We start from the raw sequence: 21,770 nt of genomic DNA on the forward strand, positions 1-21,770 counted from the left end.
CGGGCCTCTCGGCTGCTTTGATGGCGGCACGGCGCTAGGCGCTGCAGGTGTCGCGCAGCCCGCGTCACGATCGATCCGGTTTCCCCCGGCCCCCCCTCGAAGCCCCCGTCCTTGCTCCTCGCCTGGGAGGCGCACACGACGGGCCCCCGCAGACCGAAGACGGGTAAGAAGACAGGCGGCAAGCACCCCGAAAAAGGCCCAACTACCAGAAAAAAAAAAGAACATTAGAGAGAAGATATCTTGGCTGTGCGCTAACTCCTTTCATTATTGCTAAACTATCCTTTTCTGGATTTCCATGTTTCATCTCCCCAGAAGCGACGTACAGCACTTAATGATTACAGTCAGTAGGTCAGTAGTTTAATAGGCTTTGCTAACACAGCGCAACACTACTTTCCCGAAGCCTCCTGGCACTTCGTCGTGAATTGCAGCACTAGGGAAAAAGTGTGGAAAGGCTTTGAGGAGAGGGCTGAGCGAGGGCCGAGGCTGCTGCCTTCCAGTTTAAGAGCAGCAAACGTCTTGCCCCCGACTTGGGAAATGTAAAGGCTCGAGAAGATTAAATAGTTTACTTCATCAGGCATGTGACACGGCTTTTGGAAAATAAACCGAAAGGGTTTGGCTTGGAAACCAGGCAGATCTGAAGCACAATAAGGGAAAAAAAATCGTTCCCCCCCCCGCCCACAACATTAGTTATTATGGGTGCACAGTGGAAAAAGAAATCTAGGTCATAGAGACTTTTTGAACGACTAGTTTTTATGCCACTATCATTTTGCAAAATGATCCCACTGTTATAAAGCAGTGTAATCAATTAGCAATTTGGGTCACTGCTGCAAGTTGAAACTGTTGACGATTTTATGCAAAATGTGCATTTCTGAGCCATTCACCATCTTTTAAATGAGGAACTACAAGGGATACTTAGCTCATTGCACATCACTGAGTGGGGAATCCTGGTCAATTATTGCTAATCAGCAGTGCAGACACCAGCATATCTAAATACAAATGTAATGCCGATAGAGCCACTGAAAAGCAAACATGGGTCACAGTCTTTTAAAGCCAATGAAATGTATACTAAATGTTTCCACAATTAACCACTTAATTGCATCAAACTGTTCAAGATATGCTAGGTGCCCCTTTGCAGTTGTCCTGATAGTATTTCTACAATCCACTGAGTTTCTGGCATAAAACTGCTGGTCTTCGTGGATGATAAAAGGAAAAATGTTCTTGTCCAAGGGTTAGTTTACTTCTAGAGAAGAAAAGAGAAAAGCTATCAAACAGTAATTTAGAAGGACAATGTTTTTTAATGAAGACAATTAAAAATATATTTAACATTTAAATACATGTGATTGTCAAAGAACATAGCTGATTTTTATTTTTACACAAACACTGAAAAAATTAAAATAAACATATTTCAAGATATGTGAAATGAAGCATATATATGTACACACTTACAGTATATATACATATATATATAACAATTATACAGAATCTCACTAAGTGAGTTGTGACAAAACATTTGAGAACTTTCAGTATTTAAAAGGAAAAAGATTTGACTTTAAACATCATTTTGGTCTTGATTATGTTTTCTGATCACAAAAACACATCTAATTTTGCTAACCATCTGAATACAACAGTCCCCAACAATATCTGTGTATTATCTTATTGCTTTGCTCACAAAAGCCGACAAATGTCCTGGGTGCTGTGCAAGCACTGTTCTTCAACGCTAAAAGAAAAGCACACTGCAGTGTTGTGCAAACTGATCAAACTCCGATTTCAAGTCAGCTTCGCAGCCTGAAAGTCAAGACCTGAAATTAAATGACTAATACAAACAGAGAAACACAAAGACAAAAGCACACCTGGCTGAGATAATGAGGCAATACTGTTCTCCACATCCTGTACAGCCCTGAAGGAAAATCACCACGCGAAGCTTATATCAGCTTTCAGAGGAGATTAAAGTGCTGTGATCTGCAATTTGGGAATAAACAATAACACAATGTGAAACAGCCCACCAGTTTTAATGCTGATACATAAGCACCAATAAGCTTGTTATAAAAATAACTCCCTGGAAAAATGTATACTACTGACAGATTAAAGAAAAAAGGTTTATGTTATATTAATAAACATCCAACTTTTATTAAAGAGAATTACTTTCCCTCTACTGGCTTGGAGAAAAGAAGTCAACTAGTATCACATTGAAGTTAACGATATAACAGTGCAACAGGAGTCATTAGTGAAACACTGTCACCTTGTGGGCTAAGGAGAGAACTGAACAGCTTACAATTGTTAAGGATTTAGCATGGCTTGACTAGCACTGTAAGACTTTGTGCAGTACTTACTGATAGGGTGGAACATCTCTGTCTAAATCCACAAGACTGTAACCCAAAAAATAGAGCTATGCAGTTTCTTAAAACCCAAGCCAGAAAAGAAATGTGCTGACAAATTGAATGAAGAACTGTTAAGTAATGCAACTTTAAAAAATGCCCCGATTTGGAAAAAATACTTAATACATATAAGCTGAGGTGTGGGGGAAATAAGAATTAAACTTCTCTTGTAAGACTACATTGCCAAAACCGCAAGGCACATTAACCAGTACAAATTAGTGCTTAACACAAAGTGTTTCATCTGACTGGTACGTTTACAAACACATACTTTCTTTATCTTATTAAATACCTTACTAAAGAGCAAAAGATGTGATCTTTCAGTCATCAGTGGTCTCCAGACATTGAGATTCTTCATTCACTATATTGGCTACATGTTCTCAAGAAGACGTCCTGCTTTCTCCTGCTGTGGCAAGTTAAACCAAAGATATAAAGTTGCTCTGTTTCCACATTCCAGAAAACCCTTTAACAATAAAAAAACACGCTCCAGTCTAAAATTAAACTGCTTACAGTGGGCGGGCATAACCACACTCAGACTGAGGGGAAACAATTACAATCAGGTTCAAATAATATAATGTTCAAGTACTTTTAAAACTCAAGCTAATAACAGTCTCTCAATTATCATCTATTTAACTCACTTGCTCTGGGACTTCAACCACTTCAGAACTGTCCCCTTCAAAAGCTGATATCAAAAAGTCTGGCCAAGCAGAATGGATGATGAGCACTAGAGAAGCAGCTGGCAGGATTTGGCTTGGGTATATAAACTACTTGAACAGCATGTGCCAAAGTCACCCTGGCGGGGATGAAACTACGGTCATCTGGCCCTGAACAGATCTCACCCTGCACCGCAGCAGATAAGAAAATGGGATCCATTAAAATGAAATTGATACTCTAAAGCAGGAGAGACACCATCGTAGCAACAATTGCACTTGACACTGGAAACATTATACCCTAAGAAAGCAAGACGTTTTGGTGTATTGCTGAGAAAAAAAGATTAACAGAAAACAAAATCCCTTTTTGAAGCTTGAAGACACTAAGGAAGCTGTGAAAATATCTCAGCCTCTTGCCTTCTTAGGCCCTTCTCAGCTTCAGGACACATTCATTTTTCACATGGGAAAAAAAAAACAACTTCAGGTACAATAACGCAGTTTAACTAAAGCCTGCCGATTACAGATGTCAGATTCATTAACTAAATCATTTTGTTCCATCGTGCAAAAGAAAACTGAACACCTGATAGAACAAATTGCAAGAAAGAAGTCCTTGACACACCACCCCCACAGCGATGAAAAAGAGCGCGCGAGAGAGGGAGAGGCCGTCATGTGTCTGAGGGTGCTGGAGAGGTGGGCGATCCCGTGGCGCCTCCTCATGACTGGGGGGGCTGCTCGAACTTGAACACCACGCTGAAGATCTTGCCCCCCAGCCGCTCGGCCAGCCAGGAGTTCTTGATGACGGCCAGCTTGAGGCTCTCGCAGCGCAGGGTGGCGTAGTAGTTGGTGTGGATGGCGCGGCCCATGCCTTCAATGATCACCAGGTCCGTGTGCCGCTCTCTCACCACGGTGGACAGCCCCTTGTCCAGGCGGCTGTCGTGGGGAAAGACGGCGTCAGCGGGCAATACAGCACTGAGAAGGCAAGGCTGGGAGCACGTTCATCCCCTGCTCGGCGCTCCAGTACAGCTGAGTGGGTCACCGTCACTGCAGGGTGATTCTCAGGTCCTGTCCACCCCTCCCACCCCCAAATATCCCGACACAAAATACAAGTAAAAAGGGTGGACAGTTTGTCTATAGAAGTTGCGAGTCGAAAGCTACGTCAGCATGCATAGGTTGCAAAGGAACACGTAAAAGTGCCAAAAGGATACATAAAACCTCAGGTGTGAAGGCTCTTCAGCCAAAAGGTTGTGTTTATTTTCTGTGAAGTGCAGCATGGAATGAACCTTTACCTGTTAGTTTGTACATATATAAGTATTAACAATGTAAAACATGTAAATATGGTTCATTCACTCATTTAGACTGATGCATTTCCCAACAGAACCTCCATTTCTACCCCGAAACATTCACACTCAGTTTGTTTCCAGTGTTAAATATTAAAACAGTAATGGCCAGTGGGATCCATACCATACCATTGCCTGTTTTAATGCCTCAGGTCCTAAACATCCTAGTAAAACAAAAAGCCAGTTCAAATAAATTACAATGGAGCTGGCCATAACAGTGTGACTGAAGAGCGCTGTGATCAATACTCAATTTATTGGCCCTAACGCCAGAACTAGGGCTTTTGTTTCCATCTCTGTTAAAAGCCTCTTGAATTTTGGAAGAGTTCTCCCCAAGTCTCATTCTCAACTAAGAATCTTAATTTAATTAGAACTTTTGAGCTGTGGATTGTACTAGGTGTCCCATAAATTAAAATAGGACTGCTGAGAACAACACCTTAACTGACAACCGTGAGTACAACTGTAACCCCAGCTTATCAGTGCATACCCACCTCAAGTCCAAGCACGGTGAACTGGAGCCACTCTGAACTAAAATTAATCTGTCATCCTTGATCCCAGACCTACAAAATAAACAGAGAAAAAGTATTCAGAGACTTCAGAGAGTTTGACCCCCAATACCTGTACAAGCACATTAAGACTAGACACTTCTCTTACTAGCAATATTTCTACTGAATTCGTCTGTACTACTGATTAAGACATCTGCATAATAGAAAGCAATGACATATTCAAAGTATGAACAGCAGTCTCCATCAAGTCAGGCCAGCTCTCACCAGCTGCCTGATGTGGAACACAAACAGAAAACTTACTGAATGACTGAGTCCATGGCTGCTATCCGTTCTGTCAGTATCTGTAATTCACTGTATGTCACATCATTTAGCGCTGGTCCAGAGTTGCTTGCCAGCACAACCTGCAAAGGTAAACCCAAGGCATGTTTGTGAGTGGAGAAAAGAGGATTCAGAACATTATTAGAGTGAAGTGGCTAATAATTCATATAACACTGTTTATCTCCAAGTATCCCAAAATAACTAGGCATATAGGTGGCAACTTATATCAGCAATGACCTTGTTACATTAAAAAAAAAACAGCAACCTACCTCTTATACACATTTTGAGGGAAATCACAGTCTTGATGTATGAGAACTGGCACATGGCCACAGGAATCACAAAAAAGAAAGTGGCTTACCTCTGTTCCCCTGCAGAGAAGTTCTCTGACAAATGGGAACACTCCCAGAATGATGTCTATTCCACTATTATCTACGAAAAATAAGGCACATTTGTGAGGAGGACCCTGCAAGAGAAAGCCAGTATGCATGGTATTCAATCACTGATTCCAGGGAGTCATCCTTACATAGTTATCACAACAGACATGAAACAGAATAACCGGCAAAAATAATACATTGGAGGCAATGACTAAAGAACATCTGGTACCAAAGATTCATAAATAATTCTCTCATAGTTCTCCTTGTTAAGAGGTGTAAAAAGAGACTGTGGAGAAGATTACCACATGGGAGATATTGTACAGCCAAAAATATAATTGATAACAGATTCACCCAAAAGCAGAAAGTCTGGGAACGGCACAGAACAAATTAGATCAAGAAGAGGGGATTTCAAAATAAAAGTACTGCGAGCAAGTTTGGAATGAGGTGTCAATTCTTCAAGATCCAGTAGAAACGTTTCTTTTTGTGCTTTACAAGACTTATTTATTGAGCTCCTAATTGATTTATAATTACTGCTTAAGCGGCCTACTATTTGGGTGGTTTTGGGACTGGAATTCCTGCACACGTACAGACTTGGCACTTCACAATACAATCCTCTAAAAACAGCCTTCACAGCCAACCATTGTCACCTTGGCTTTATTTTCAGTTTAAAAACTCTGCAGCTTACAAACTTATTTATACTTAAAAAAACGTTTAAATCTAGCTGCAGTATTAAACAGTTTTTTTAAACAAACATAAAACAGATACTTGAATGAAGAGCACACTTTTTATATACAGGGTGATGGAGATATTGAAGGTTTTTATGGTTGTAATGTGTGTTTTCAGTTTGAAAGTTGTTGTGTAGATGGTAACACTATAGAAAATGTTTTACTTACCTTTAACCTCTCAATCCATTCATTATATGAATCCACAAGCCAAGGGCGCTCTAGGGAGTGAAGGACACAGTCAATACCAGAAAGCCACTGACACAATCACTGTTTAAAGATTGCCAGTGCATTTAAGCAATCACCATGCTCAATGTGCAAATATTTTCATCTCTGTAATCTTTAAACCATTGATTCCCAAACTTGGCCATAGAGAATCACAAATCTGCTCAGTTTCTGTTCCATCCAAGTCCCAGTTACACATTTGAATTCTTAATTGACTTAATTAATAGGATTACTTTGAACTGTTTGATTGTTCTGCTCTGAAACATGTTGGAGGCCAGCTTTTAACTACTGTATCTGATAAGTAAAACAAAACACATAAGCTTTCACTAGGATAAAAACTTGCAAATATTCCAGTCAAGCAACGTGCTAGTTCAATTAAGGATCCGATTGCGGAATTTAGTTTGGGATTGGGATTGGGAAGCCCTGCTTTAGACTGAACTAAAAATCTTAGGTAAGATAAATCATCACAAAACAAAAGATTATACTGTCTCTTCAAAAGAGAAAGAAAAAGCTCTTGTTTCAGGGAAAGGACAGGTAAAAGTTATCTTCCATTATCTAGACCCCATTTATTTAATTTGTATTTGCTTCATTGACCTTGCTTACTTACTATACATCTGTGAAAGAACAGATCTTTCCAAAGGAACAAAACCCTCATACCTTGCAACTTTTGTTTTGCTTCTTCAAATCCAAACCCTGCATCAGATTCAAGGACACTAAAAAAAATCAGAATTTTAGAGCGTTATCATAGTAGCACATTACTTTCCCCTATCTTCTCTCAATCCTGTCAAATAGTAGCTTATACTGCAACAGCATGCCTGACATCACTGTATCACGAACTCCGGCCCAATATGTGTCCTATTTTTTTCTATATGCACCATTTTAGGCAAGCTGACAGCACTGTGAAAATTACACCTGTCAGAAATTTACAAGATACTGAAAAGACATGAGAGATTTAGGGAATCCGTTTTAACCTACTTGAAATTTTTTGTTTTTGCAAACAAAATCTAGAGAAATGGATCTTGCAATTGTTTTGAGTAATTCCTGGTATAAAACAAACTTAACACTAACAACAGCAATATGGCTTGAACTTTTCAAGGTGGGTAAAACCATTGTTGAGTCGACACAGTGCATCAGACCAGCTAGTGCACTCCAGATGGCTAATGGTTTATAAGTGACCACAGTATTTCAGCCCAATGTGAAGCCGGAGAACTGCTTACTCTGAGACTGCCTTGGCTCCCCAGTCAAACACATTCCCAGCCAGTAGTCCCTTAACCAGGGCAAACTGTCTCTCCTCCCAGCTCAGCACTTCCAGAGACTTCACAACCTTCTGGAAGTACTTCAGTGCTAAGTCATTCTCTCTTTGCTTGATCTGCAGAGGCATAACAAAAACAGTGTAATTAATATTTACCCCACGCAACTACCACTGGTTATTGAATGTAGCCATACATATATGCAGTAATTCTGCATATATTAACAGCTACATTAAAAAAATAACAGCAATAAATGCCACTAACAAGAAGTGAATGTCTCCTTAGTGCAGTGTTAAAAGCACAACTTCACACTGCAATAGTATTGGATCCAAAAAATCTACAGTTAAAAAAACAGCTTTCATAAAGAAAGAAGCTGATCGATGTTAAAGCAGTGCATTTTTAAAATTTTCTGTGTGCACTTTTGGGGGGAGACAAAAAAGGGCCTTAAAATAAGACGACAAACTAGTTCAAACCTTAGAATAGGGGTCGGGAAAGTTGAACTCATTTAGACAGTGTTCTCTTGTGTCTAACAAACTTCTGACAGTGAGGGACCCATAGGCACTAGGAATGAGGAGGAGAAGAAAAGCACAGATGAATTAGGGAGGAAAAGGGGAAAGCACAGAAATTCAGTTGCACGCCAGTGCCTTGGCTATCTAGATTAATTAACAACATGAGACCATTTTAATACCAAGACCAGGGAGGACTTTATTCTGATGACCAATACTATTATAGTATTACGATCAAGCACGCTGGGATCATTTTCAGGTTTTTTAGATTATGGAAGCATCAATAAAAACTACTGTGAACTACCATACCAGAACCTACTTCATGGAATATTAGGTATTTAGTTTATAAACAAGACAAACCATGTAGTACTCCACTAATTAAACACCTCAGTAACAGCATTCAATGTTCTATATCCTAATACCATAATACCTGAATTTACCATGGTATGTAAAATGGATGTTTGCATCCATTTCTGCTTTTCCTGCATCAGACAAATTACTAGTTAAGAAAGACCCAGTATCTCTTATAAATATGCTACCCCCTAGAATCATTTAGCCATACAGATGATCCTTGTTACAGTAAGTTTCCAGAACCTAACATATAACCAAAGATTTCTAGATCTTGATATCGATAGGTGCTAATTTATAAGCCCTGCCTTGAAAGACTATTGGAAGTATTTTAGTAATTGGTCAACAAAAAACATTCTACACTTCCTTTAGTAAGACTTTAGGAATACCAGTCTTCCCTGGAGATCCAGCTCAAGTTTCTAATACTGTATCTGTAACATTTCTGCATCTTCTGTGCTAATGCAATTTAATGTTGAACTATATATTTTTTAAACCTGAGACATTGTCTATTGCTTTCTCAGGTGAACATGCAAGAGCGTTCAGTGATGAACATCAAACTTTTCCATGAAGAATTCCTTGGGAAGGAGGGAATGCACTCTTACAAAGGCTGGTGCCGGAGGGTCTGTAGCTTGTGTCGGTATTTCTGGCGGAACTTCTCTGCTCGCTCTTTCGCCTGTGGGAGGTCTGGCTGGCTGGCGATGGCTCTCTTCACCACCTGCAGAGACCAGAACTGTGAACGGCCGCAGCTCCACAGCCACACCTGACAACAGCAGCTGCTTTGAGCTTAAAACACAATGCCATCCTGCTGGGCAAATACAAACGTGTGGACATGAATATGATGCAACCTTAATTTATAAAAAGCAGGTGGTTTACACCCACGGTATTAAGCAGGGTACCCTGCCTATCACAGCCCTGGTCGGGTACCTCCTGGGGTCCCCAGCTACTGCCGACCAATTCAAATTTGAACGAGAGAATCAAAATAAAGAATGAGAATCTGGATTGCTAACTGGATGGACCACTCAAGGAGCAGGAGCTGCTCTTAATCAGGTTTGCCCAAGAATATTTCATTTATAAACACCTGGAAGAAAGGATAAATTGCGGTAATGTTAGGCTGAACTATATGAAAATGTGGAAATATGCTTTCGTTACAACCTTCAGCTGAGAATGATTGAGGCTCTAATAAGCGAATAATTCAGACCCCAAGGACCACAGCTGGGAACCCCTGCTCCCGCTGTCGACGCGGCCTTGTGCTCTCACCCCGCCCAGCGCCTCCTCGAAGCAGTAGAGCCAGTATTCACGAGCCACGGCGTCCTCGGTCAGGTCCATGGTGTCCGGGATGTACGAGGAGGCGTCCTGCAGCAGGGGCAGGTTCACCAGCTGGCGTTCCAGACGATCCATCTCCAGCATGTCGAACTGCAGGGGGCAGGAGCACAGTCACCAACCAGCTACAGCACCCTGAGTGCTTACACTAATGCAAAGTAGCTCTGCGTCTTAACAGCTTAATAGCAAGACCATTTTTGTTAAAACTGTAAACTAATAATATGAGGAGGAGACTATTTTGTCACATGTTTAATTACAAGTCATTTCTGGAAATATACCACTGAACCGGCTGCTACAACATAGCTTGGAAACCAACATGTAATTCACAAAATCAAGCAAACATATTCTATGGTTAATCATATATTTTAACTAACCATGAGCACTTCAAGCTCAAAATCTCACCATTTAAACAATGGATGCTTAGCACATATTCATAGTATCAGAAAATGCAGGGCTATAGACTAAGCAGCAAATGCAAAAACTCCAAACAACCAAAATGAATTAGCTAAATTATACTAATATTAATCTCAGTCTTGTATAGTATCGTATATTGGGGAAGAACTGGTACCAAGGACATCTGAGAATCCCAACCTGTTACAATTTGAGATCACAAAAACAAGTTGACTTGTTAGCAGGCAACTTTCCTTCACTTTCCATGCATTCTTTGTGGATTTTGTCCATTTGCATCTCTCGGGCAGCTGCTTATTTCGTGCTCACTCTGTCATTCAACGTTTAGCATTTTCACTACAGCTTTTCAGCATGTGGCACACAGACATTCTTATTTTTCATTGTAGGAGGTAAGCAAAGCATAAGTTTTTGTGCTGCCCATGCCAGTGTGAATTCCCCAACAGCAGCCAACAGTGGACATGATATAGACATTTCCATTAGATAAGGGGAAAAGCCCATTCTGTTCCTTTTACTCCTGGCATTACTTGTGAACATCTGTGACCTGTATGCTTCCTGCTCTCCCTACTGTATGTATTCAGGGCACACATCAACATTTGTTGTATTAATGCTTTTATTAATGTTAACTTGGACACAAAATCTGCAGAACGCAAGCAGTAACTGGAACCTAATATCATTTTGATGACTGACAGATAACTCACACTATGATATTATGGCTATGGTTGAATAGAGAAAAAAGGGAAATTTCACATTCAGACATGCAAGACCTACAGACAGAAAGATCAGTGCAAATCTCTCTCTCTTTTTTCATTTTTGAGCAATTATATGTGATGAAGTCAACTTAGCAGTCGGCCCAGTTTTATAATACTTTGCTCAGATGATAGTACCTAAAATGCAATGCATCTCAGCACAACCTAAAGATATTTTAAAAGTGTACTGTTATTTTCTTGACGACTCAGAATAAGAAAAATTGAAATGAAACGTATATGTACCACATTTTCATTAAAAATATTTTGCAGAGGGATCTTTACTACAGAGACGTCAGAGAGGACTGTATACTTTTAGTAAGATATCTCAATGCCACACAAGCAAGCAAGACAAAAAGGCACAGACATTTCCAGCTAAGGCTAACTAATCACTATTTTAATGCACAACTCACTAACAACAAGCTGTGTTCCCAGCATCTGAAGCTTACGCTTAAGCATGGTGATAAATCACCCATTGAAAAAAATGTGAATTATAACACACACTGAAAATGGTATTTACTTACGGGAAACTGAAGAAAAAATATAAATTAAACAGAGATCATGGAGACAATGACAAGTTGGGATGAAAAAAAAGTAAGAAATAAAATGTTAGAAACAAAACACAAAGGATAGATAATTCTGATCCTAATTTAACACCCCAGTGCATTGTTTTAATCCAGCTCCAAACATAGAGACTGGTTGTCTTAAGATGCTGCTCAATCGTTAAGAAACAGGGGGTAATAAACATAAAAATCTGTCATCTTTGAATAATTACCACAGCTTAGAGAGCAAACACCACTGTTTTGAAATGCCTAAGCCTGTGACTAGTTTAGATGTACAGCAGGTAATTAAAACCTTACCAGGAATAAGAAGCTCTCTGTAGAGACATTTTCTTTATTGTAGTTTTACGGCTTTATAGTTATGAGCTGTGCCACTTAAGGAAAATGCCTGCTATACCCATTATCAATGTATTCCCGCTTTAGGGGTTACATCAAACACCATGTCATTTCCAGGTTTGGAATTGGATTGAAAATAGCACAAAGTTCTGGCAGGTGTATTTCATTACATTCACTGCACATTAAAGGACATTCCTGAGGAAAGAATAGGTGCCATCATAACAGGTGGAATGTTCCATCAATATTTTGATATTCATCAAAAGCACTTTTAGCCATTAAAAATGCAAATTCCTCCACAAACACCCAGGAGTAATCCAGCCAATTTACTCTAACACTGTTCTACAGCAGGGTCATAAAAGGCGCTCGACTGCGCTCAGTGCAACGCTGAACTCACCGTTCCACTGCGGGCCCGCTGCATGGGGTTCAGATCAGGAGACACGCTCATCAGGCCAGAGCTCCCAGCGTAATTCTCCCCCCAGCTGTACTGGTTAGGATCTGTGTGGAACGGATCAGAACTTTCATTAGCCAGCATTAGAAAATGAAAACTCCCATTTCACAACAACACTTTAAAATAATACAGCACCTAAGATTATAGAAGCCAGACTGCTGGACAGGTTTGTCAGAATTGATGCCTTTGAATAATTTAAGAGAAAGCACTAAAACAATTATAAAAACAGACATTAGGACCAAAAGAAGTAATGGACAATAAATTGCATTAGCTGATACTCTCTTTCACAGCATTTGTAGGACACCACCAAATCCTGAGACATTAATCACATTACATTTAAAAGCATGCTCTTTCCACTACATACCAATAGATTTTGCCTCCCCCTCACAAGAAAAAATAATTGCAGTCTAGACATCTGCTTAAGAGAAATGAATGGTTGAAATAACACGGTTTATATTCTGTACAACCCTGAACTCCAAGAAGAGGTTAGAGAATGGATGTTGTGTATAATCCTGCACTATGTTCTGTCTCTGCACATTGGAAAACTCTATAAATCTTCTTGTCTTTTTTCCTCCATCTCAAAGGAAACACAGCAAACCACCCAGTAAAACTTGTACTTACTGTCCTCCTCTGCTCCCTTCAAGAAGGCTCCAATCGCCCCTAAGTAGCCTTCGTGTCTGAGAAAGAGAGCCTGGACTTCCCCCTGAGGATGATTTCAGCAAAGCATTAATACCAGTGCAAGAAAACTATAGAAACTTTGACTTAAGAACAAAAATTTCACAATATTTGAATGGCTAATTCAATCTATTTGCAGAAAAACAGTACTTGCACCCACATTAATTGTACAATAATAGGACATGAATATCATTACTTAACTCCAAATATCAAGACTTAAATTCCAAAGATTTCTTTCCATAAAAGGTTGGTAAAATTTCTCAATCCATACAGACATCTGGAGGCTCAACAAGAGCTCAGTTGAAGATGTTTTACCTTGGTGAAGAAGTTGATGCTGTAGGTGATGGTGTGCATTGTCACAGGGTGTCCTCGGATGAAGAACCCCCCGAAGTAAACTCGAGTGAGGTTGTGCAGCTTGGCGTAGAGACAGGCAAGCTGACCAATGTCATTGCTGATCATATGCAGGAGGCTCTTGGCCATGTCTTCTTTGGAGAACTCTAGTATATAATAGCACAGAGAAAGATACGCTTGCATAAAAACCATTTGTGTTAAGCAAACAACTGTGGTACAGTTAGAACAATCACCACTTCGAACAAGAAAACAGATCTGATTGACCAATAAAAAAAAATCAAATAGCATAAACACAAGTGGAACCGTATGAGTACAACCCTGTAAAATCACTGCAATTTTACCCACCAAGAAATCGGAAAGCAGCTCAAGAAATGAAAAACCGATGGACAAACTGTGTCAAAAGAAAGAGAACTGCAAAGGAACACACTGAGAGAGCTTCATCACACATCTTGACACTATTTATCACTAAGATGATCACTTTGCATTGAAATGATAAGAAATGGCTAGATAGCAATTCAGGGAATGCATAATCGTACTCATTCTTCTTCAGTCATGTCTAGTACTGTATGTATGCTGGAATGTGACTGTGCAAATGTGGTAGAAACAAACCGAAAATTCCAACACTGCAAGCCTTAGCCAACAAGGATGCATCGTCCACCTTTATCGGTTGTGGCTGATTTGCCGAAGCTGCTGGCAATCAGGTCTCCAGTCAGGCCGAGTGTCCCATAGGCCCCTCCGTAAATATCCTTCACCAGCATGTCAACACTGGTGTGCTGTCCTCTGGAGGCCAGCTGCAGCAACTCATCAAATCTCTGCAGCAGACAAAGAACAAACGTTGGCAGCTGCAGGACTAACCTTGTCATTCCTATGGTTCCTTCTAATAATAACGCCAATATGACCTGCTTGTGCATGCTTTTAGTTCTGCACGTTAACACATTCTCAAAGTGGAAAAGGAGGCTGGAGTGGTGAAGCAACAAGATGCGTACAAAAACGAACAACTGCTTGGAAGAGAATGCACCACAGCCATCTGGAGAGCCCACAGCTTCATGAACAACACCAGGCTTATGTGTCCTTCTGCACGTTACATAGAAATAATGCCAAAGTTCAACCCCATTTAAGATTTTAACTCAAACCATTCCTCACTAACCCAGCCATGAGTTATATCTGCGGTAGTACAGCCTTACTTAAGTTTATATGCCATCAACTATTATCAGGGTGAAGTTGAAGGTAAAACAGCAAAATGCTGTAATTTTTTTTCACTGACAAAAAAGATCTCCTGAACAGGTATGGTCCTGACACCTGAGGAAGCTGAGCACCGTGTAGAAATCTGAATTGGGCTGCTATAACGACTGCACTGCAAAGGAATAAGATGACCTCTTACCTTGGTTTTAGTTAGTAAAGCTCCCAGACCCCAGAATGTGCCACCTCCAATTGAACTTCCTCCAATGCGTTCAAATTTGTCTTCCGATTCAACCTGCGTTAAAAAATATTTTAATTAATGAAGTTTTTTTTTTTTTAGCTGTTCTCCCCTTCTCCGGGTAACTGGGCACCCAACCAGACCTGAAGGCCATTGCGATCCCGAAACATAGCACCTAACAAGAAACTATTAATGCAATTAGATTTCTGCCATATTAAAGGGAGTACTTGAGAACCACTGCTGAACTGCTCTGCAGGTGGCTTGTCGTCGGTGCCAATTAAATCAACGGGCTGTGCTTTTTAAATGCTGACTGGATCGCTATGAGAGAGTGCGCTGACCTTGACAATGGACACGCCGGAGCCGATGTTGATGAGCAGGTAAGGGAAGATGTCGGGTTGCGTGGTTTGAAACCGAAACTCGGAGTCGGCATGCTTCACGTACACAAAAGCCTCGTGGGGGATATTCTTCAGCACAAAGTTACAGCCCTTGATGAGACAGGACATCTCGTCCTCTTTGTCCACCCTGCCACGAGACGACAGCAGCTGCATCAGTACAGGAGAGGCCGGCTCTCGTCTTCCTGCACTTATGTTTTCAAAGCTGCTAGAGGAAAACCTGGGTGCTGTCAGAGGATGCCTACCTGCACCGTGGCATAGGAAAAATAATTATCTTAATTGTTATATTATTAGTAATTGTTACTTATTATTAATATGAATTAGTAATAACAAAAAAGGAAACCACAAAAGAAATTGGGATCAACTGCAAACACAGGTCTCTGGCAATGTTGTGACGGCAGGAAATCAGTGAAAAAAGTATTGCAACTACATATTACCGACCAGATCTCTGACAAGCAAGTTTAAGATGGAATTGTTCTAAAAAAAGAAGCAACAGGATATTTTTTAAATCTAAAATAGGTTCAATCACAGGCACATATAATCACCAAATTCAACAGATATAAGTGGATCCAACTAGGTACTGGAGTGTAAACTCCAGTATCCTAATAATCCCCATCTATGGATTGCCTTCTCCTCCCCATTGATAGCTGGTGTGTGGGGAGCGTACTGGTGCATTTTGACTGCCATTACATCATCCAGGTGGGTGCTGCACATTGGTGGTAGTGGAGGAGAGTTCTCATTATCTGTAAAGTGCGTTGAGTGGAGTGTCCAGAAAAGCACTACATCTGTGTAAGGAAGTACTAGCACAAAATGGCTTTCTCTCTGTGTGAAGTTTCCATCCCTTGGGATTTCATTACCATGCCCAGTCTTAAATCTTTTTTATTTAAACACGAACAACTTGGGAAATCAAACATTACTGCAGATCAGATGACATTCAATAAAACTGAAAAGCTACAAGGGAATACTACACTGATTCTATAGTGTAACATCACTAAAAAAAGGAAGTTGTACATTTTAGAAAAAGAATGAGAATTCCGGTACAAAGATGCAACTGCACCTCCACCTCTTCTTCAAGTGACACTGAGACTCTGGGCTTTTAGCACTCACTTCAGTTTCAGTTTCTTTTCAATCAGGTCCTTGAACTTGTAAGCACCCCCGCCAGTGGCTTTGATGACTTTGGTTTCGGTGTTGACCAGGTGGTCTTTGATGAAGTCCAGGCAGGTCTCTATGTAGGCGTTCTCAAACTTGATGAAGTGTAGGCGAGCTGTGATCTCCTCCTGCACCGAGATCTCGTAGAGAGGATCATCTTCTGTTTCCTGAGATAGAAGGGAAACACGAGGTGATTAATGCAGCACATTCTTATACAGTGGTCACAATGGTTCTTATAATGGTTGCGATGGCTCTTTTGCACAACATCCGCATGCCAAAGGGTTAAGCCTGAAACTGAAGGCAAAGCGCAGGATGGGTAAGGAAACTGAATTCCAGATTGGAAAGCTGTGAGATCAGATCCCTGTTGGACATTTGTCATTTTATTTCTCATGAAGATCATTCTCTCATGTGCCTCTAGTCTACCAGTCTATGAATGAGTATGAATGTTGCAAGGGGTAGGAGGCAGTATGGCAGTATAATTTTGATAATTAAAAACAGTGAAATAGTTTCCTTTTTTGCTGGTTTGAAAAGGCTGAGATGGACAACATTGAATGCTATGTGAATACACAATTTCACTTTTGGTCTGCCAAAGGATTTTAAAAAACGGTTCTCTGTGTGGCTGAACCCAAGGCAAGGAACCCTTGCATTATTAGCCTAGCAAAAAAAAATAATCCCCTAAGGATCAGGATCTCAATAACATCAAAGTGAGCAGCATTTGTCTTGCTAATCCTCCCATTGTGACAAACAAGAATACTCGTAGTCCTGTCGTAAAAGTAAGCAGCATCAAAACCTCTTTTAAGAACTGCCTTCTTTTGGCTTTTTTGTTAAAATAAATCTGGAAGGTGAATATGCAACAGCAGTTGTACAAAACTCCTAAATAGCTATGTAATGTGTTTGGTCTTTTAGTCAATTACCAACAAGTGAGGTTTTGCCAAAAGAAGCATGAATATAGTTGTGCAATGCTATTTTATATTTTATGCACGATGCTTTTACAGTCAGCAAACTCTGAAGTGGTTATTAAAAGCTTTTCTATGAACTGTTCTGGCTGCATTAGGACCAGCAGTAGGTGCCCTGTAACAAGAATAAGGAAAATGCACTACTCAATATAGACTTCAATTTTAGAAACTTGCCCTTCAAAATACAACGCAGCAACTTGAATAAACAGCAATTCACTCCTTAACAGACAAAGCAAATGATCATAAAGACCCTGTCTGCAATACAAAACGCCTTACCTTCACAGAGTGGTCAAACGACCGGACCTTGGCAACTTTATGCTGAACTGTAGAATAATAGGCCAGTTTTGTCAATGACCCCCCTGATTAAAAACACAAAACAGAAATCTGTTAGATCTAACGACCTGCAAGCAGTACAACCCCCCCGATGCAAACATGCCGATACATATATTTTGGATCTTAATTGTGTTCAACAATTCTTTTGGGTTATTAATAACCATTACGACTGTGGCTTCTTGCATTAATACATTATTTTACGTAAATCTCTGAACACGGAAGACATTTATTTGACCAGTGAGAGGAAAAGTATTTTCAACCTAAACCTAAACACACAGACAAAACCAGACTACAGCTGCTTAAGAAACTAAAAACACAACTTTTAAACGTCTGGTGAAGGTATATCTTTATCACAATTGAGATTGCTGAAGTAATCTGACAATATCCCAGAGTAAGAATTCCATAAATAACCCGCCTAATCGCTACAGGTTGTCTCCGGAGGTACAGTGTAAATATCTCTTCGTTGAATTACGTACTAATCCCTCTTCCTGTTTTCAATGGACGCTGTACGGTACTATATTACTAGTATAAGATACATAATACTAGTTTGACACTGAGAGATCTCACATATCTCTGTCGTTTTCATTATAATATTTAATCAACTGTGGTATTCATTATACCATAGCAACGGTATTTACTGCATTTAGGATACACCTGTGATTACAAGTCGTGCAGGCAGAAGTATTTTGATCTCGATGAAACATGAAAACTGCAGAGACCCACCACATACCACATACAGTATCATGTTGGTACTGCTAATAATAAAGTTATACATTTTCGATTGATTATCGAGGACGACTTAATTCTTTTGAAGATTTATTATAACTGTTAACAGTTACGGAGAAAAAAATAATACTGGCACAAAAATGTTTTCGTACTGAAAATCCAGATTCCCAGCGCCTGAAGCAGCGGTCACTGGGGGCTGTAGTCCCCCACTTCAATAACAACCGCACAAGTCAGTACAAAACAGCTACTAAATGACTACAGCCCCCACACAAGCCGTCTCCCTCCACCCGCGCCCCAAAATCGGGGGTTCGTAGTCCACTTCGCACAATTTTGACATTCGCGTCAACTGTCATTTTTACCCCAGAAAACTACATTTCGGAGTGTCGACAGGACATGACTCGAAACCCTCTTTTCCCGAATGGCCCACAGCGGCAGCGGCTCTACAAGTGGGACATTGTATTAAGCCCCCACCAAAAAAAGAAGAAAATTACTCATTTCCGTATTCTGGTACCTATGTCGATAGCGAACCTCTTGGCATTCTCCAGGTTCCGAAAAATCTCATCTGGCGGGAGAGTAATGCTCTTGTCCATGCTGTGACTGCTCCTCTCTAGCCGACTACATGCCGCCATCTTGGATATTTGGTTACGCCACGGCCGAAATGCTTCACGCAGTGACGTTCAATGCACAAAGTTTGGCCGGCTCCCCCGACACGATAATGTAAACAGTCGTGTTACATCTCCCAAGGCGGTGAGAGGCGATATAAAAAATAATAATCATGCGTTTAGCCGGAAAAAAAATCGTAGTCGTTCAAAAATAGACAGTATTCACAATTACAATGTCCTCGTCTCATCATTATTGTTCTTTATGTTTGCTAATGTCTAAATCGTGTAAGCCCATTTTCAGCTGACTTATAACTGTCGTGAGCAAAAAAAACTGCAATGCAAAAGAGAATCTATAACACATTATTAGGCTGTATTATAAAAGCAGAAAAAAACAACCACGATACCTGCATTTTTTTCTAATATGGTCATAGGCTGACACCTTGTGTACTGCAATTCGAACTACAACTATATTTCTTGAAAGACTTCTGGTAGTATGAACAAGGTACCACTACCGAGAAGTTAAAAGAAACTAATTTCTGGAATTGGTGTACTTGATTCATGCGAACATCTAACAGACCAAATCAAGCAACTTAACAACATACAATTTGACATCTCATTCAGATTTTATTATCCAGTTTCTGTATTGTGGCCGACTTACATAGTATGGTCGAATAAACGACATTTTCAGATTTTTAGCAGTAAAAGAATTAAATTTACTATCATCTGGATAGCTGTAAGGGTTGTGGAGAAGTGCAGTAAAGTGAAAAATACTTTCAGAACACTTTAAGAATAAAAAGTTCAAAAAAGTTCCTCCAACATTGAATGTAATTATTGCTTAAATTTAAAATTAAAACTTTGCTAACTTGATATTGTTCTTCATTTTGTGGGCTAGAATATAACCACTTTGTTATAACGTTTTAGAACATCTTGACTTCTTGTAGTTACCTAGAGGAGAAATTTATTTCACTTAATGGATTATAATATACCAACCTCATTTCCACTGGCACAATTAAGATACACGCATCAGTAACTGAATGAGTGGTATTATTCATATGAACTGAGTGAAAATTAGGGTTAGAAAAAGCAACCAGCACTTTACCTTATCAGATCTCAAGACTGCAATTGAATTATCTAAATTGTTAGCATTATCTGTAACATGTTCACCCTGGAAGTTATGTTTTTCTTTCTAACTTGAATTTATCACATCAATATTAATACGCAGTGACTAGCATTGCAGTCCTTCAGAACTGGGGCCCTGGGTTCAATTCCTGGGCTGCTCTCTGTGTGGAGTTTGTATGTTCTCCCTGCATTCATATGGGTTTTCAGTAGGTGCTCTGTTTTCCTCCCACAGTCCAAAGATTGTATGTAACTGGTGCTGACAGCTTAACTGGCTTCTGGGAAAATTAGGCTCTGACTTGAGTGTGTGTTGCTTGTCTGTGTCAGTGTGGTGTGTGTCCTGCCTTGTGCCCAGTGCTTTCCAATATTGGCTCAGTAGTATGGGACTCCATTGAGAAACACACTAGCAGAAAATAGGCTGGAATACAAGTCTGGTAATACAATCCATGAAAAGCATGGCACTAGGCCAGAACAGGACTGTCTGTATAGGGCATCAATTTGACCATGGAGTCACATCTGTAATACAGCAGTAGCAGAGTGCAAGAATTGTGTAAAAATCTAGTGACTTGAACACAAGATACATGCAAAGATAATAGCAGTTAATAAAGCATTTAGAAGGATCCCAGTATTGACATTCACGCATTAGCTGTAACAGTAGTGTAAGTAACAACAATAACTATCTCCTTTATCATTGTCACACTATGACCAGGAGCACAAAGCCTGCAGGGGGCAGGACTGTGACTGACTGTCAGCTTTGTAGAGGCACGTCATGCCTGGAAAAAAAATACTCTTACAGATAGTTTCTAACAGAAACATTGCTAGATAGCATTGTGTGGCATAATTTTTGCCAAATTCAATGGAGGTTCAAGTTTGACATCACAAATGTATGGATTGAATGCTCCTGTGAGCAGACCAATATACATTTTACAAATATTTCGCTTGCCCGTGTCTGGGTACGCCTTTGTGTGTGTCCTCCAGCGTAGGACTCTAATTACTGTGTGAGCTTGTCTCGTCTCGCAGGGTGCAGTTGGGCAGTATTATGCTCTCACATCTGGCTGGAAGAATAGACACTGTACAGCTGCACTACCCATCATCCCCCACACACAGTTCATTATTCCCCTCCATGTGAGACTGTGCTTGTAGCAGTTTCCCACACACTCCTGCATTCACTGCCTTGAAAGGCAGGGACAAAAGGAGCGTGCCTAGTTACATATCACATTAGTAATGCTGCTTGCTTCTCCATTGTTCTACATGAATAACCCTCAAACACCATCTGCATGACAGCTCTGGGAAGGAGAAAACAAGAAGTAAAGGGATACTTTGAGTTTTGCAGGAACTGGTGTCAAAAGAAAATGCCCCAGTTAAGAAAAACTGAAGAATAAAAACCATCTTTTTCTATTTAGCAGGTTCCAGTAGTGAAATCTAAACTAATCTAAACCTTTCTTTAAAAGAATGGACATTTTATGACCTCTTTAAGTTCTACACTTCCCAAACTCTTTGGCCTTTTATGTTTGAAAATTCCTACAGTACAATGCTAGATTTTTGTCTGTGACCCAGCAGTCTCCAATCACCTCAGTACTGGTTCTGATTTGCTTCTCTATTAGTGACAGAAACCCAATAATCCCTAATACTG

At 40.2% G+C, this 21,770-nt stretch overlaps 1 protein-coding gene across 2 annotated transcripts; it reads right to left on the reverse strand.

Moving 5' to 3' along the window:
- Nucleotides 1–1,990: 1,990 nt before the first annotated feature.
- pank4 (pantothenate kinase 4 (inactive)) lies at nt 1,991–19,379 on the reverse strand. 2 transcript variants are annotated; one of them, XM_006641950.3, is made up of 19 exons: nt 18,931–19,379; nt 17,637–17,719; nt 16,363–16,571; nt 15,202–15,385; nt 14,828–14,920; nt 14,105–14,258; nt 13,411–13,592; nt 13,042–13,123; nt 12,367–12,467; nt 9,863–10,018; nt 9,208–9,320; nt 8,225–8,312; nt 7,719–7,870; nt 7,159–7,214; nt 6,448–6,497; nt 5,539–5,643; nt 5,163–5,263; nt 4,848–4,916; nt 1,991–3,952 (listed from the first exon to the last, which is right to left on the reverse strand). In XM_006641950.3, exons 1-19 carry the CDS (start codon nt 19,046–19,048, stop codon nt 3,736–3,738), a joined length of 2,313 nt encoding a protein of 770 aa, XP_006642013.1. In that variant the 5' UTR covers nt 19,049–19,379; the 3' UTR covers nt 1,991–3,735. The 2 variants fall into 2 exon arrangements, with proteins under 2 accessions (XP_006642013.1, XP_069039827.1); XM_069183726.1 differs by lacking the exon at nt 18,931–19,379 and adding an exon at nt 18,911–18,929.
- Nucleotides 19,380–21,770: the final 2,391 nt, after the last annotated feature.

The sequence above is a fragment of the Lepisosteus oculatus genome, chromosome 25 (genome assembly GCF_040954835.1).
Source record: "Lepisosteus oculatus isolate fLepOcu1 chromosome 25, fLepOcu1.hap2, whole genome shotgun sequence".
Classification (NCBI taxonomy): domain Eukaryota; kingdom Metazoa; phylum Chordata; class Actinopteri; order Semionotiformes; family Lepisosteidae; genus Lepisosteus; species Lepisosteus oculatus.